This window comes from Aquila chrysaetos, chromosome 5 (assembly GCF_900496995.4).
Source record: "Aquila chrysaetos chrysaetos chromosome 5, bAquChr1.4, whole genome shotgun sequence".
Classification (NCBI taxonomy): domain Eukaryota; kingdom Metazoa; phylum Chordata; class Aves; order Accipitriformes; family Accipitridae; genus Aquila; species Aquila chrysaetos.
The window spans coordinates 62,305,507-62,320,303 of NC_044008.1; the positions used below are offsets into that span (position 1 = coordinate 62,305,507).

Consider the following 14,797-nt stretch of genomic DNA (forward strand, 5'->3'; position numbering starts at 1 on the left):
TCTTCTCTGTGCTAACAACTGTTGATCTACATCCCTGATCTCCCCCTTTCTTGCTAACATCTAGGTCTCTCCCCTTTCTGCTTATATCCTTCCCAGTGCCAACAGAGTGACTCAAGGTCAGCATGTCCAAGCAGGGCTCCTAAGCTTCTTCTCTCATTCCTTTTTTGAACACCGCTGACAATCCCTTCAACCTCTGTGTTTCTTCTGTGTGTTTCTGAAGGTACAGTGCCACCCATATCTTATAAAAGCAGCAATCCTCTCCCATATAACCTGCCAGAATTTGTCCATCAGAGCAAGTGCCCATTTAGACACCGACATCATTTTTTGCTTGATTTGTGTTCTCAGCCTATCTTCACCCAGAAAAGTGATAGGTCCGGTAGGACCCTGTGGTTTGAGGGTGGATTGTTCTTGCTTTTAGGAGCAGCTAAATGCATTTGGGGACAGAAGTTTCCAGAACGCAGCACAGGATGAGCAAGCAAAGAGAAAGAGCCAGAGAAAGGAGGCAGAAGCCTGCAGCGTAGGAGCAGCCAAATGAGCAAGCAGCTCTTGTAATCACAGGATGGTTGATTTCCAGACACCAGAGGGGACTCCGCTGAATATGCTGTCATTAAACTGACTAAATCCAAAGTTGAGCCTGTCTTCAAGGTGACACTAATAAAAGGGAGATTGTTCTTGAAGTACTTTTATTTCTCTTCTCTCTAAACAGATCACATTAACGCAATGGTTCCAGATGATATTCTCTCCAGAAATCTAGCTTTTCACAATTTAAAGGAATTCTTTATCTCCTCTGAGGTCGTCAATATAGCAGGAAGGCCTAGGCAAAACCAGCTTTGAAAATATCGAAAACAAAACAAAAAAGAAAATAAATGTACCTACAAAAGCTCAGGACATAAAAATCCATTTGTGTGAGATGTTTTATATAGAGAAGATTTTGGCATGGATAAAAATAATGCTCCATTTCACTGTATGAGAAATCTTGAGGGCAAAGACTCTTCTGCCCTGTGGACACGAGAGGACAGCAAAACTGTGCCCTGTCCAGGCAAAAAGGGCAACATAGTTGGTGCAGATGGGCAAGTAAAACTAAGATTTACAATTGTGTTTTCTCCAAAAAAAAAAAAAAAAAAAGAGGAAAAGAAAGATATCTATAGCACAGTTGCAGCTGTTGGAGAAAGAAGTGGTCTTTAAAGTGCTGGGCAGGAGTACAGAATGCACTCGTGAAAAGGTGTTAGTAGCTAAATAATATTGCTTTTTCATTACCCTTTTATTCAGTTTTTTACTGTGCTACTCAACCATGTGTGCTTGATTATCTTTAAAAATACTCTAAAAATAAACAGACCTCAAAATTATCATCAGATTCCTAAATTAATCTAGCAGAAACATAATTACACAAGAAGTATAGCTGACCTTGGTATAAATTGACTGTAAAAAGCCTGGAAAGTGTAAAATTTGAGAAGATAAGCACGCATTTTCTACAATGGAGAATGAAATGCACCCTCACAGGAGCTAGCAATTAAATAACTGTGTGGATTTTTTAAAAGGGACTTTACATAAGTTGAATAGATTTCTGTGGTAATATAGCACCGTGGCAATACATTTCTTGCTTAGGCAAAGACAGCAACTGAAGAAATTTCACTAGCAGTTTCCTGGAGAAGGAAGGGACCTGTCTTTACCTCCCTGCTTACCTACCGTTCCTCCATTCTCCTCTCCTCTCTCCTCTTCTCTCCTCTCCTCTCCTCTTAAATTTCTTTTAATAGAAAGAAACTTGCCACTAAAAGACCACAAGGTTCTAACCAATTTTCCTCACGTTCAGTATTTTCACTCACAGGCCAAAGGATCTCTGCTGGAAAAAACCACTGCTGAATGGAACAAATATAAACAAGAATGCTTGAAAATGCTGCAAGAATCAACTGTAGATACAGGTAAGGAAACAAACAGCACAATAAAGCAATGTGTTAAGTAACATTGATGAATATGCAAATACTCTTTTACTTTGCAGAAGTGTGTGTCTGTTCGAAATGTAGAACAATCAGCTGTAACAAGACATGCAAACATGCAATTATGAAGTTAATGGCTTTCTTTGTCCTGAAACATACTAGGTTCCTATATGTAAAACCAGATCATATACAGAAATTAACCATTGAAGAGCTGGTGCTGAGCTACCACTGTGGTGCGGCACTGAGTGCCTGGTCAGGAGGTAGCTGCTACCCATTATTGGTAAGAACCATGTCCTTTCGATGAAGGAGACCAGTTTTCACTTCCCTTTCAGGGTGAAGGAATTCAAACCCATATTCCTGGAAATTATGCCAACCACATGAGAACAGACCATCCAGGGAAAAGAAGATGTCTCCCATTTCTATACTTTAGAAACGGAGACATGGCAGACAAGAACCCAAAACACATGAGGCAAGACAGAGTCTGGTTTCTGCACAGTCAAGGCAGCTGGAGAGCTAGTCTCTTCTCACAGGACTGCTTTTGCATTTTGTAATGCAGTCATCAGATTAATAAGATAAGACATGGAGACAAGATTGCCCCATGTTCACCTGGCACTTACAACAATCGGCTTAAGGTCCCTTATTTATTCTGCTGCCTCCAAGGCTTTTGGATTCCTGCCTGAAAAGCAGCATAGCTTCAGAGGACAGTGTCTTCTCCTGAAAAGTGGCAGAGGGAGGAACTGAGTCCATACCTCCTACCTCTAGTTGACGGCTCTAAGTTTTATGCTGTTTGGCAAAAAGAGATCTTATAATCTGTAATTATTTCACTCTTAAAAGTACAAACTCTGCTCAGCTGGATGTTTGTCTTCAGGAAAGGATGACACAGGCTTGGTTTGAGTAGTTGGAGAAGTTCAAGAAGTAGCTGGGAGAGAGGTCACTGCAGTCACCAAGGGTAGATAGTCAACAAGCACAGAGTTAAACTGTGCTCTATGTTTTGTACTCACTGGCTATAGGCAGGTCTCTGCTCCTGTGTGCGAGTGATACACTCATGGTCATCCTGCTTGGTGGCTACCTCACCCCATCAGCTGCACAGGGAGACTCCAGGATGATATTATGAGCTCTGACCCACTTTGCCAGTGGTAGAAAGCTGCATTTATGACATTGTAGTGTGCAACTTTGTCAGCCAGAACATATGGTCTGATTAAGATCAATATGTGTATTTTTCATTATTCAAAATGCATTTAGAAGTTGGAAATCAATGCAAAGCATTGGTGTGGGAATTTAAAACAGCAGAAAAAAAGAAAAAAAAGAGAGGTCTTCAAGCCTATGTTACGTAATATTTTATCTTTTGAAGTTCCTTAAACTTTTCCTAAAAGTTTAAAAAGAAATCTCTAACTTTCACAGGCCTTTGAAAAGCAAAAGGGAGGATATACCCTGTGAGTCAAGGAAACTATTTTTTGTCATCACACTCAATAACAGACCTTTTCTTCTTTCAGCTGAATTAGAAGTTGCTGAAAATGAGCAGTCCTGCTTGGACATGGCAGCATGCTAAAGGAATGAATCCTCATGCTGTCCAGCCTTCATCACTGACATGCTTCAGAGGCAGCTGCAGCCTCTGGTAGCTGCAACAGCATGAGCTAATTGCCTTAGGAATTCCAGTTCAAACAGCTGGGGAAACAAAGCAAGACCCCATTCTCATTTCTGACCCCTAACTCTATGAAGAACTTCGTTCAGCTTTCATAGTATACGTGGAGCAGGTAATGCCCACTCATTGTTCCTGAGATTTTAGGTGTGCTTAAAAGCAAAAAAGAAGCACACCAGCTATGCAAAGGCAGCCAAATACCCATCAAGGACTACCAGAACTTTGCTAGGGCATGCTGAGATGCAGTCAGGACCTAAGGCTCATCTAGAACTGAAATTGTCCGAAGATGTCAAGAACAAAAATGTACATGAGCAGACGCACAGAGAAGACATAGGCTCATTACTAAACAGGGCAGGGAAACTAGTCACTAACAAAGGAGGAGCCAGGAAACTACAGGCCCATTAGTATTACTTCAATCCCTGGGAAAGTGATGGAACAAGTCCTCCTAGAAACTGTTCCTAACCAAATGAAGCAGGTGATTGGGAAAAGCCAGCAAGGATTTACCAAAAGCAAATGAAGCAAATCATGCCTGACTAACCTGATCACCTTCTACAACAAGGTAACATCTGCTGTCAACATGGGGAGAGCAGTGGATGTTGTTTACCTGGACTTTGGCAAAACATTTGAAACTGCTTCCCACAGCCTTCTCCTGGACAAGCTGGCAAGGTACAGATGGATGGAGGGTTGCAAAATGGGTAGCAAACTGGCTAACAGGGCACACTCAAACAGTGGTGAAAAATGGTTTTGACTCAGGCTGGCAGCCTGTCGCAAGTGGGGTCCCCCAGGGATCAATACCGAGCCCCACGCTGTTCAACATCTTCATAAATGATTTGGGCACAATGGCGTTGAAAGAACCCTCACCAAGTTTGCTGATGACACCAAAGTGTGTGGTGAGGTAGACGCATCAGAAGGCAAAGCCATCTTACAGAGACACCTGGGCAGGCTGGAAGAGTGGGCTAGCAAGAACCATATGAAGTATAACAAAGACAGAACAAAAGAGCTCAGTACAGGCTAGGATCTGTGTGGCTGGGGAGCAGCCTGGATGAAAGGGATTTGGGGGTCCTCGTGGACAACAAGCTGAACATAAGTCAGCAGTGCACTGCTGCCTCAGTAAAAGCAAATCAGATCCTGGGCTACATCCTCAGGGGCATTACTAGCAGATAGAGAAGTGATCATCCAACTCCACTCAGCGCTTGTCAGGCTGCATGTGGAGTATTGTGTCCAGTTCTGGTCCCCGCAACTCAAGAAAGACGCAGACAGGCTGAAGAGGGTCCAAAGGAGGGCCGTGGAGATGATCGAAGGGCTGGAGAACCTGCCCTGTGAGGAAAGACTGACGGAGTTAGGTCTTTTCTCCCTGGAGAACAGAAGGTGCAGGGGGGACCTCATCAAAGTAAAAGGCAGCTACAAAGAGGATGGAGGCGTTCTCTTCACAAAAAGCCACATGGAGAGGACAGGGAGCAACCAGGAGAGGTTTTTCCTTGATATAAGAAAGACATTTTTTACAGTGAGAACAATCATTCACTGTAACAACCTCCTGTCATGGTTTAACCCCAGCCAGCAACTAAGCACCATGTAGCTGCTCACTCACTCCCTGCCCCGCAGTGGGATGGGGGAGAAAATCGGGAAAAGAAGGAAAACTTGTGGGTTGAGATAAGAACGGTTTAATAGAACAGAAAAGAAGAAACTAATAATGATAATGATAACACTAATAAAATGACAACAGTAATAATAAAAGGATTGGAATATACAGATGATGCACAGTGCAATTTCTCACCACATGCCGATCGATGCCCACTTAGTCCTTGAGCAGCGATTCCCCCCACCCTCACTCCCCCCAGTTTATATATTCGATGTGATGTCACATGGTATGGAATACCCCGTTGGCCAGTTTGGGTCAGGTGCCCTGGCTGTGTCTTGTGCCAACTTCTTGTGCCCCTCCAGCTTTCATGCTGGCTGGGCATCAGAAGCTGAAAAATCCTTGACTTTAGACTAAACATTACTTAGCAACAACTGAAAACATCAGTGTTAACATTCTTCTCATACCTAACTCAAAAACATAGCGCTGTACCAGCTACTAGGAAGACAATTAACTCCATCCCAGCTGAAACTAGGACACCTCCCCAGGGATGTGGTGGAGTCCCCATCATTGGAGGTTTTCAAGATGCAACTGAACAGGGTGCTAGATAATCTCAGCTAGGCTCCCTTTCCCATGAAAGGTTGGACCAGATGATCTTTCGAGGTCCCTTCCAACCTGGGCTGTTCTATGATTCTGTGGTATTTCGGGAAAGCATGCTAACCACTGGGCCACTAGTGGTGCTGAAGGAGATAGGATAACCCTTGTTCAGGTTGACCCACTATGTATCCAGCAGTGACAGCAGTAAGGGGAAAATAGGAGTTCCAGTCCCAGTTCTTTGTGATGTTTACGTATTTTTTATGGACAAGCACTGGATGAAAACAGAAGTAATCTGGGGTGTGGAACTTGTGCTTTCCAGTCTCTGGGGACATGGAAGTTCTGGATTCAGCTTCCACCAACTTACAAGAGGGTAATAAAGATTATATGAATAATGTCCTGGAGTTTTCTAGCCATTACTATGCAAAGGGGAAAAACATCAACAATATTTAAAGCCAGTTCTTCCAGTATCCATTTCCATGCTGAGAACTTAGAATCTGGGAATCTCCATAGTTTAGGGACTTGCATGGATGGCACATCATTTCTGAGTCCTAAGCAGTTTGAGGCAGGAAACCCAGGCAGACAACTCTGTCAAAACTGTTATGCTTCTAGTACAACACAGTGTCAATTTGAGCACATAATGAAATGTCTGCCAGAAGTGTGTTGTATCTGGGCTGTCTCAGGTCTCCAAAACCCCCAGGTAGGCAGGTTTTGGATTTGTTCCCTTGGAAGCAAGCAACTAACTGTTCTGGTTACCATGCAGGATGTTACCATGTAGGAGAGTCACTGTACCAAGAGCACATGCAGGAAGGGTCAGGGTGTCACTCAGCTGAAGCATTCAGTTATCTAGTTCTTCATTGTCCACTTCATCATGCAAGATTTTTATGTCATGATAAAATACTACTTGTTGCTAGATGCCAACAATCTATATGTTTTCCTTCTGTGTTGTGTAAATCTTTATCTGACTTCAAGGTTTCAAAGTTGCATGACCAGAAGTCAGAAAAGTACTAATGAAGACATACAGTAGAAATGTTAAGCAGACTTCCTCAGAAAGAAAGGTGTATTTGTGACACAGGGGTCATCAGAACAGCATTTATGGCCAGTATGATAACAAAGCTGAGTTACTCTTAGGTCTAGGGTGCCTGATCATCCCTAGGCATGTGCTTTCTAGTAGTAGGACACAAGTACCAAGAAGAATATGAACTCTCACCCAGAGTTTTGCTTTTTGTTGTCCTTTGACATTTTGGAAATGCTTTTTTCTTTTTTCTTTTCTTTTCTTTTCTTTTCTTTTCTTTTCTTTTCTTTTCTTTTCTTTTCTTTTCTTTTCTTTTCTTTTCTTTTCTTTTCTTTCCTTTTCTTTCCTTTTCTTTTCTTTCCTTTTCTTTTTTTCTCTTCTCTTTTCTCTTTTTCTGCTTACTTTGGCTGTAGCAAATAAGGAAAGAGAAAAGACAGAAAGGTCAGACAAAGAAGCTGCCAAAAATTACAGGCTATGTGACTACATTCAGAGAGGCAAGAAGACAAAATGATGAGGATTGCAGAGGGGACAAAATTTTTCTGGAAAGCAAGGGAAGCAAAGTACAGATCAGCCCAGCCAGTACACCTGCAGGATAGCTTACAACTAAAGCTGACAAGAAAGAGAAACAGTAGTGAGAAGCTAGGGATCAATGACCTGTGGTGAAAACCTGGTGTGCAGAAACCCTTAGCATGATGCAAAAGAAGAATGTATTATGGTGGGAAGGCAGAGAATGGTGGCTTTTGTAAGCAATTAGAACTAAGCCAGATGACCCAGGAGGCCAAAAGCAGTGACACATGGCAAGATGCTAGAGGGCACTAGTTTGTAGCAAGTGATCAGGAGAACTACAGGAACTCAGAATTCCAATGGTCATGAAATGGAGAAGAAATTATTTTTCTCCTGGCAGCCTACCAAAGCCACACATGAACAAACCTTGGTCAGGTATCAGGTAAAGGAACAATAAAAATGCAGCTATAAATGTTAACAGCTAGACAGGTCATAAGGCACATGGGGCCACAGATGTTCAGCCTCAAAGGAACAAGGGAATTACTAAGAATGCACATACTGTGCTCTGTATTTTAGCAGAAGCACCCCAAAAAGATGCTGGTAAGATAGCACACAGCTATCTTTGTTGCTCCCTGTATTCTTCTTTCAATACAAGCTTCTCAAAGTATTCCTAAGTATTATGGAAAACAGCAGGAGATGATCTTCTAGCTTTGGACTGGAAAAACCTTTCCAGTTAAGACAAGAGATGTTCAGCTTATCCTAGAAGAAAGACAGAAACTGACCAAGACACTAGTGCACTAATGGCTGTTAATGCATTTTATGTTATCTTACTGTAACCTGATTGTGCAATTTCAGTTCTGCATTATCAAATGTTTTATCTTAACCTTAAGTCCTGTGAGTGATGTGATACCTGTGAAGCTTAAAACTTAATCTGAGATATTACCAGCTCCCTAACCTCTATTACCCAAAGACTAAGAGGACTTACTATCTGAGAAGCTGGCAGTGGTCTGAGCTGAGAACCTATGTCACAGGGGTCATGAAAGGTGGAATATCCTCCATTTACCAGCAAAAAGTCTGCAGCGTGTACCAAAAACAATGAGTGAGAGTGTGGCTGGAATCTGTCTGTTACATTTGGACAACAGAGGCCTCAGGATGATTTTGAGCAATACACTTATTTCATTACGAAGCATGTAAAAACTGCTGCTGTTGTGTAGATCCAGGGAAGAAGGGTAGCAGCCATTTCTGCACTGTGCACTAAGCATTGCACAGTGAATGCACAAAGTTTATCTGCTATATCTTGTAAATACTCTGGAATAGCTTGCAGGTTACCTGGAACAGCATACAATGGTTTTCATGATTGTCCATTGTCTGAACAACTTTTTGTAAAACTTCTATTTGCTTCTCTCCCCAGGAACACATTGTAATGGGACATTTGATCAGTTTGTTTGCTGGCCTTACTCACCCCCAGGAAATGTCTCCGTTCCTTGTCCTTCATATTTGCCATGGTTGGAAAATGGTAATGAGAAATGGTAACTTCTCTTTGAGTTTATGCTGGGAATCCAGCTAAAGGACAGATGGTGCTAGTCTCTCTTCTCCCAGTGTCTTTTGAAGTGTCTGAGGGCTTTCTTGTCTCAGTTCTTTTCACCTCTTTTCTGAATTGAGGCACAAAATTGTTGTCAATATTTAATTATTTACTCTTTTTCTCCATCCGTGCTTGTTACAGCTCCATATTGTCTGCTATAAAGCAGCATTTCCAAGATCTTGTAACCGTACTGCAAGGCCTTTATTGGCAGTAACAGATTTGGGGTTCAGGTTCTGAGGTTCAACCTCTGGGGTCCCCAGTGACCCCAGGTTTGAAGGACTGTCTCAGAAAACTGGAATAGCCAAACAAAGGAGCAGTCCAAACAGTCAGCCCTCCAGTAGGACATACTGCACCACCAGCAAGTGGTGTGGTGAAAAAACAGGATTTCCAAGCAGCCTTTTCCTGGAGTGAGTGAAGCAGGAAGGCTCTCAGGAAAGGAAAAAGAGTAACATCTGCAGGAGCAAAACTGGCTAAAAGCAAACAACATTCTGTTTCTCCTAAAGAATTGAAAGGACATTCCTACCACCACAGCCTAGCATTTCTGAATCCTGCTACACAACCATTCTTAGCTACATGTGGCTTTCTTAGCTGCATTTCTAATAACACTTGGAAGGACCAATTGAGTCCAAGTCCTTTAGTTTATGGGAGACTACTACAGGCTTCTTACCCTAGCTTTCTCCAGCCCACCCAACACATTGTTTGTTCTGTAATGTCATAATTTGTCCTTTTTTGTGCTGCTAAACAGAAAGAGATCCAGCTTCTATCTAGTCTCCCAAACAACTCCTTCTGCCAGCCATTTAGAACAAATTCAGCTCTTCATAATAAACATAAAAGCATCTTCCTTCCCTCTATGTAATGGAGACTCTTTTTTTCTCTTATTCTGTCTAAATTTCTACAAAAGCAAGATGTAAGACTTTGCACCAGGTTATGAAGCTTTTATTTGTGCTCACAGTGGGGAACACAGTGGGGCTGTTCTGTTACAGCATCATCTGGCATTCTCATCCATGCCACAGCACTTTAGGAGAAGAGGCATTAGAGACAGCTCAGCTGTCTGTTTGTCCTAGAGATTTTGTGGGACTGGGGTTAGGGTTGCTTGTGGCCCCCATTTCCATTGCTGGTCCCATTTCTAAGGCATAGCTGTGTCTGTTCTGGGACACTGATGGACTTGGACCAGAAATGCTTGGAAGCTTAAGGTAAATTTATTGTGGTTTGTCATCATTGCCAAGCCCGAGCACTGAAAAATTACGGTAGTCTAGAAATGAGACTTCTGATCACATTTCATAGATGCCTTCAGATTTTTTTCAGAGTCTAGTCTCCACACAGAGATCCTGCTTCATCACAGCAAACTATGCTCCCAAAGTAGTTCTCTCAGTTCCAGTTATCCAGAGCGAAATGGGATATTCTGGTTGTTGCTGCAACCCTTAAACACTTTCTAATTCAAAAATGAATGCAAAAGCTCAGGTCTGATTAGAAATAAATGGAAAGCAGCTGTTGAGGACAACATCAAACAAACATCAACCAGGGTCCTAGGACAATTCAGTGAAAGCCAAGAAAGCCTCACTGGTTCACACCACCTGCTGATTGGGCCCCAAAACACATAAATATAACACCAGCCACAGGTGTTTCAGAGAAAGATCATTCCCTAGTCAAACCATACTCTTCCTCCTACAATTTTGAATGCACAGCCTGGGCAATATGCTACCCATACTTGATGGAACTTATGAGCTTTTCTTCTGGATGTAGTAACTATGTATTTTTTGTAAATACCAGGTACGTTCTGGGAATTTATTTCTGCTAGATTACATTCCTACCTTGTCCTATGTAAATATGAAAAATACATTGTCAAAGACAAAAGAAAACGGTTTTTTATTCCTTTTGTGAGTGGGGGTGGTGTAGTGTCTATTGCTGTGGTGTAAGGGAGAAATATTTAAAATGTGTATGATAAATGAAATCTTTATTCTGACCTTTCAGACTAAACCTCTGTTTACTTTCAGGAAGTGTAGGAAATGTATACAGAGTCTGCTTGGATGAAGGGACTTGGCAAACAAAGGAAAACTCCACAGACATTTGGCGTGATAGTTCAGAATGTTTTGAGAAAAATCATTTCAAAAAAAATGTAAGTATGTTTTATGTTATGGTTTAATACTTTAATCTTCGTAATCCCTTCTTGAGTAACTGATAAAACATTTCCACTGAATACCTGCAAAAGATGTTCAGATTTCATTTAGATTACCAAATGGAAACCTGTTATTTTATTTAGAAGAAGCAGAGGAGGAATGATTAAGGAGGGGGATTCCTGCTTTAGATGTCACAAATTATTTTCTGTTCAGAGTCCAGTGTTCACACGTGCTGAATTTCTCCTAATAAAACTGAAAAAGACTGTAACTTGACAAGCAAATAATTTAAATCCAAAGCATCCCATCATCTGCCCCAAATCGCTGTAGTCTGCTAAGACCGGACAATTTAATTTCCTGCCGCTTCCTGAGCCTTTTAGCATTTAATGAGCCATTAACTGGTCCTTTCATATTTAGCTAGTCACAGACTGAAGGATTCATCATAATGCAAGTACAATCCTTCCTGGCCTGATACAGCATGCAGTCCAAGCGTTGGTTTTTGTCAGCAGGATGGAATGGCTCTCCCGAGGCTGAATAAAGAGCAAACTAGATACTCTCAACTCGACAGCGCTCAGCTCTTTGTACTGAAGATAAAATGAAAACAATTACTGATCAGCTTTGGTTTGTGAAGCTGGGAATTGTGCTCTCTCGCTCTGTGTCTGCAAAGAAGCCTGGCTCGTGTTCTCTGTGAGAAGGCAGTTTGCAAGCGAGCAAGCTCATTTCCACCACCCGAATTATGTTTAACATAAGGGACAGCTCAAGCAGTGAAACAGGGATCTGATCCTCTTGCCTGCTTGCACACTGAGCAATGAATTGCAACGAATGCAGCAGAGTTTCAGATAACAGTAAAGCATGCAGCTTATCTGGTTTCAGCTTCTTGTTACTTCTTTTGCCGTAGAGTTCAGCTTAGCTGATGTCAAAATTAAGTCTCTTAGGTAAGCACTATTACTGTTGATTATTTTTTACTTTTTACTACTTTAGTGGGTGAGCACTGTTCATTACTTTATTGAGTAACATTACTTTATTAATTACTTTATTAAACACTGTTATTATCAATTAATATGTATAATATGATTGAAATAACCAGGGAGCTGCTAAAGTCCTGTGTACAGCCCCCATCAGTTAATATTTAAAATAGGGAAACAATAACTAGACATGATTTAGGGTTTAGGAACTAACTACTAGACAATGGGGCTTTATGTTTATGTCAGAAAAGGTAATGGATTATGGTCTGGTCAATATACCTTGAAGAACCACCTGGAACTGCCAAGATTAGGGAAGAAGTAGGTAAAAGGTAATTCCTACAGGGGGAGATTGCAATCACCAACTCATTGACCACCTACTCAAATCATATTACCTGCTCAAAAGAAGACAATGAAGGAAGAAGACAGAGTCTAATTTACATGAGGGGTAAAGAAGAAAGAACCAATCATTAAGGAAAATAACAATGAATATGTATTAGTTAAATGTATAAATGTGAGGATTTTTGAGACAAGGGTGTGCTGTCTTGAGACAGGCACCCATTCATGCACATCAATGAAATTAATTTGAAAATACCTCGACTCTGTGTGTTATTGGCTTGTACACCAGGTAAATGAACCCCATTTGTGGGACAACACTATTAGTTCAGGAACCCCATGTACTACAAAGTTTTTACTAAACTCTTTATATAGTGAGTACTTGAACTTCCAAACTTACAGTTTATTTATACAAGTGTGATAAATATCCATAAGTACTGAGAGTTTTCCATGGTTTGGTGTCCATTCTGGATGGCAAACTTGTGGGTGGGAGATGCATTAATTCATCTGGTGTGACAGCAGATGATTTCTCTGAAAGCTTAACCAGCTTTCCTACCAACACTACATGTGGTTTTGTACCTGTTTGTTACACTTAGTGGAAAGCCCCAAGATGTTAGAAATAACCCAGAGCTAGTATCTGCACACATCAGAGGAGTCAGCTTGACTTCATTTGCTTTGGTGTTGCAAAACTGGTACAGCCAAGATAACTCATGCTTTTTATTAGGTTCACTCCTGTTTGAATGTTTTCATGGTGCAGAGTGACTAATGGCTGTGCTATGGGAATCTCCTGCACCCACACTGCTCTCCCTGGGCACTTTCACCCTCTCCAAGACAGTTTTTACCAGCAGGCACAGCTCACCCATGCTATCCAGAGAGTACTCATTAGCATAAATTGATTAGAGACAACTACTGGCAGGGAGACAGTGCTAAAATCCCTGGTGCTGAGCAGTAAGACAATTCACAACAAAACCAGCGAAATCACTGAGGAAAAGACACAGGTTCCAAGAAAATCTTTCCAGGCCAAATATGGATTATGAAAGTCACATATGCTGTATTTCTATGTCCCCTCTGCAAAGAAGCTTTTCTTGAGCTAGAAAAGCAATATGAAGAGATGAGAGGTAGACATAAGCAGCTAAATGGAAAAACTTAGCAAGAAGAAATATTAAATGAAGCAAAGTGGAAAGAAAGCGTGAGTGCCCCCCTTCCTCCTCTGAGGTCTTATCCATCATTCAAAGACATTCTAGAGAACTCTAATTTAATAATTTTGATATTTTTCTTTGAACTCGTGGTAGAAATCATTCTATTTCAATCACTCGAGATAGAGCTGACTCTCAAAACTGCACAGACACAACTGATGTGTAACTGTGTCCCCAGGCCACGCACATAGTAATTGCACTTGTGTGTACAGGTTGAGTGAGTTGATCTCTGCAGTTATTAAACCACCAGGATCCATTTGGTGCATGTAATCATGGCAATGATTAGCTGTAAATCAGACTACGAATGGTGTTTGTGCAGGAGCGATCTGAAAATGAGACCGTGAGTACCTTCGAATTTAAAAAGAAACTAAGGCTGTCTGCAACTGTCTCTATCATGCAATGATTTCATGAGGCAGTGCAGGGAGCAGGCATAAGAAACCTCCCCTGGCTACCTTGCAACACAAAGAAGTTGGACTCAAAAGTTTCTGAGCTGTGTTTGTGTTCTGCCCACTTGCCTGTGTTGTCTGAAAAGCAGATTCATCACCTGGTGTGCAATGAGCCAATAATCACACACTCAGAAGAGACATTATTTGTTTCATATTTGTGCAAAGATGGGTGCTGGGTGGTAATTCCACAAAGCTAGCACACCCTGCAGTTAAACAAGCAAGCAATTTATACAGTTTTAGATTCACCCACTTAGTTTCCAAAGTCCTTCCCCAAAATCTTTATTGGTAGTCACTTATCTGCCACCGTATCTATTGGGCTAAGGTTTTCCCCACTTCACATTAAAAGTACAGTGTTCTGTTATTCTACAGTGCATGCTCAAGGAGTGGCAAGGAGTAAGTCTTCTAGGTCTTGAATTGAGTCGGTGGTCGTGATCTCCCCCTGCTGACTCTACCTTTCCCCGTTACCGCAGATGTCCACTGACCTCATGTCCATTATCAATTACTCAACTTTCAGCGCTTTCTAGGGTGGATTGTTTCCTTCTTATCTGTCTTTTAATTCTTCTTTGAGGTTCTTCAAGGCCCAATTACTCCAGGATGTCCTTGATTAAAGAATGCTAGCTGTTTTCTTTTCTGATACAAATGATTAAGTGTCTTTAGACTGTCAGCTTAATATACGTACAAAGAACATCTTGCATAGAAAGAAACAGATCATTTCACGTTTTTAGGTTAATCTTCAACACCTGTATGTATAACACATTTTTATTCTTTGTTCCTAGGAAGAAGAACATAAATTACTTACCACATTACAGCTGTTGTACACTATAGGATATTATTTTTCTCTCACCTCACTTGTATTAGCTCTCCTTATACTTTCTTTACTCAGGTTAGTACAAATTTCT

General features: G+C 41.3%; 1 protein-coding gene across 1 annotated transcript in view; it reads left to right on the plus strand.

Annotated features, from left to right (window-relative positions):
• GLP2R (glucagon like peptide 2 receptor) overlaps positions 1 to 14,797 on the plus strand; it is a 46,048-nt gene that overhangs the window by 5,291 nt on the left and 25,960 nt on the right. The window contains exons 2-5 of the mRNA XM_041123750.1: positions 1,826 to 1,919; positions 8,674 to 8,778; positions 10,839 to 10,960; positions 14,675 to 14,781. Coding sequence (XP_040979684.1) covers positions 1,826 to 1,919; positions 8,674 to 8,778; positions 10,839 to 10,960; positions 14,675 to 14,781 — 428 coding nt within the window. The remainder of the gene's footprint in view (positions 1 to 1,825; positions 1,920 to 8,673; positions 8,779 to 10,838; positions 10,961 to 14,674; positions 14,782 to 14,797) is intronic.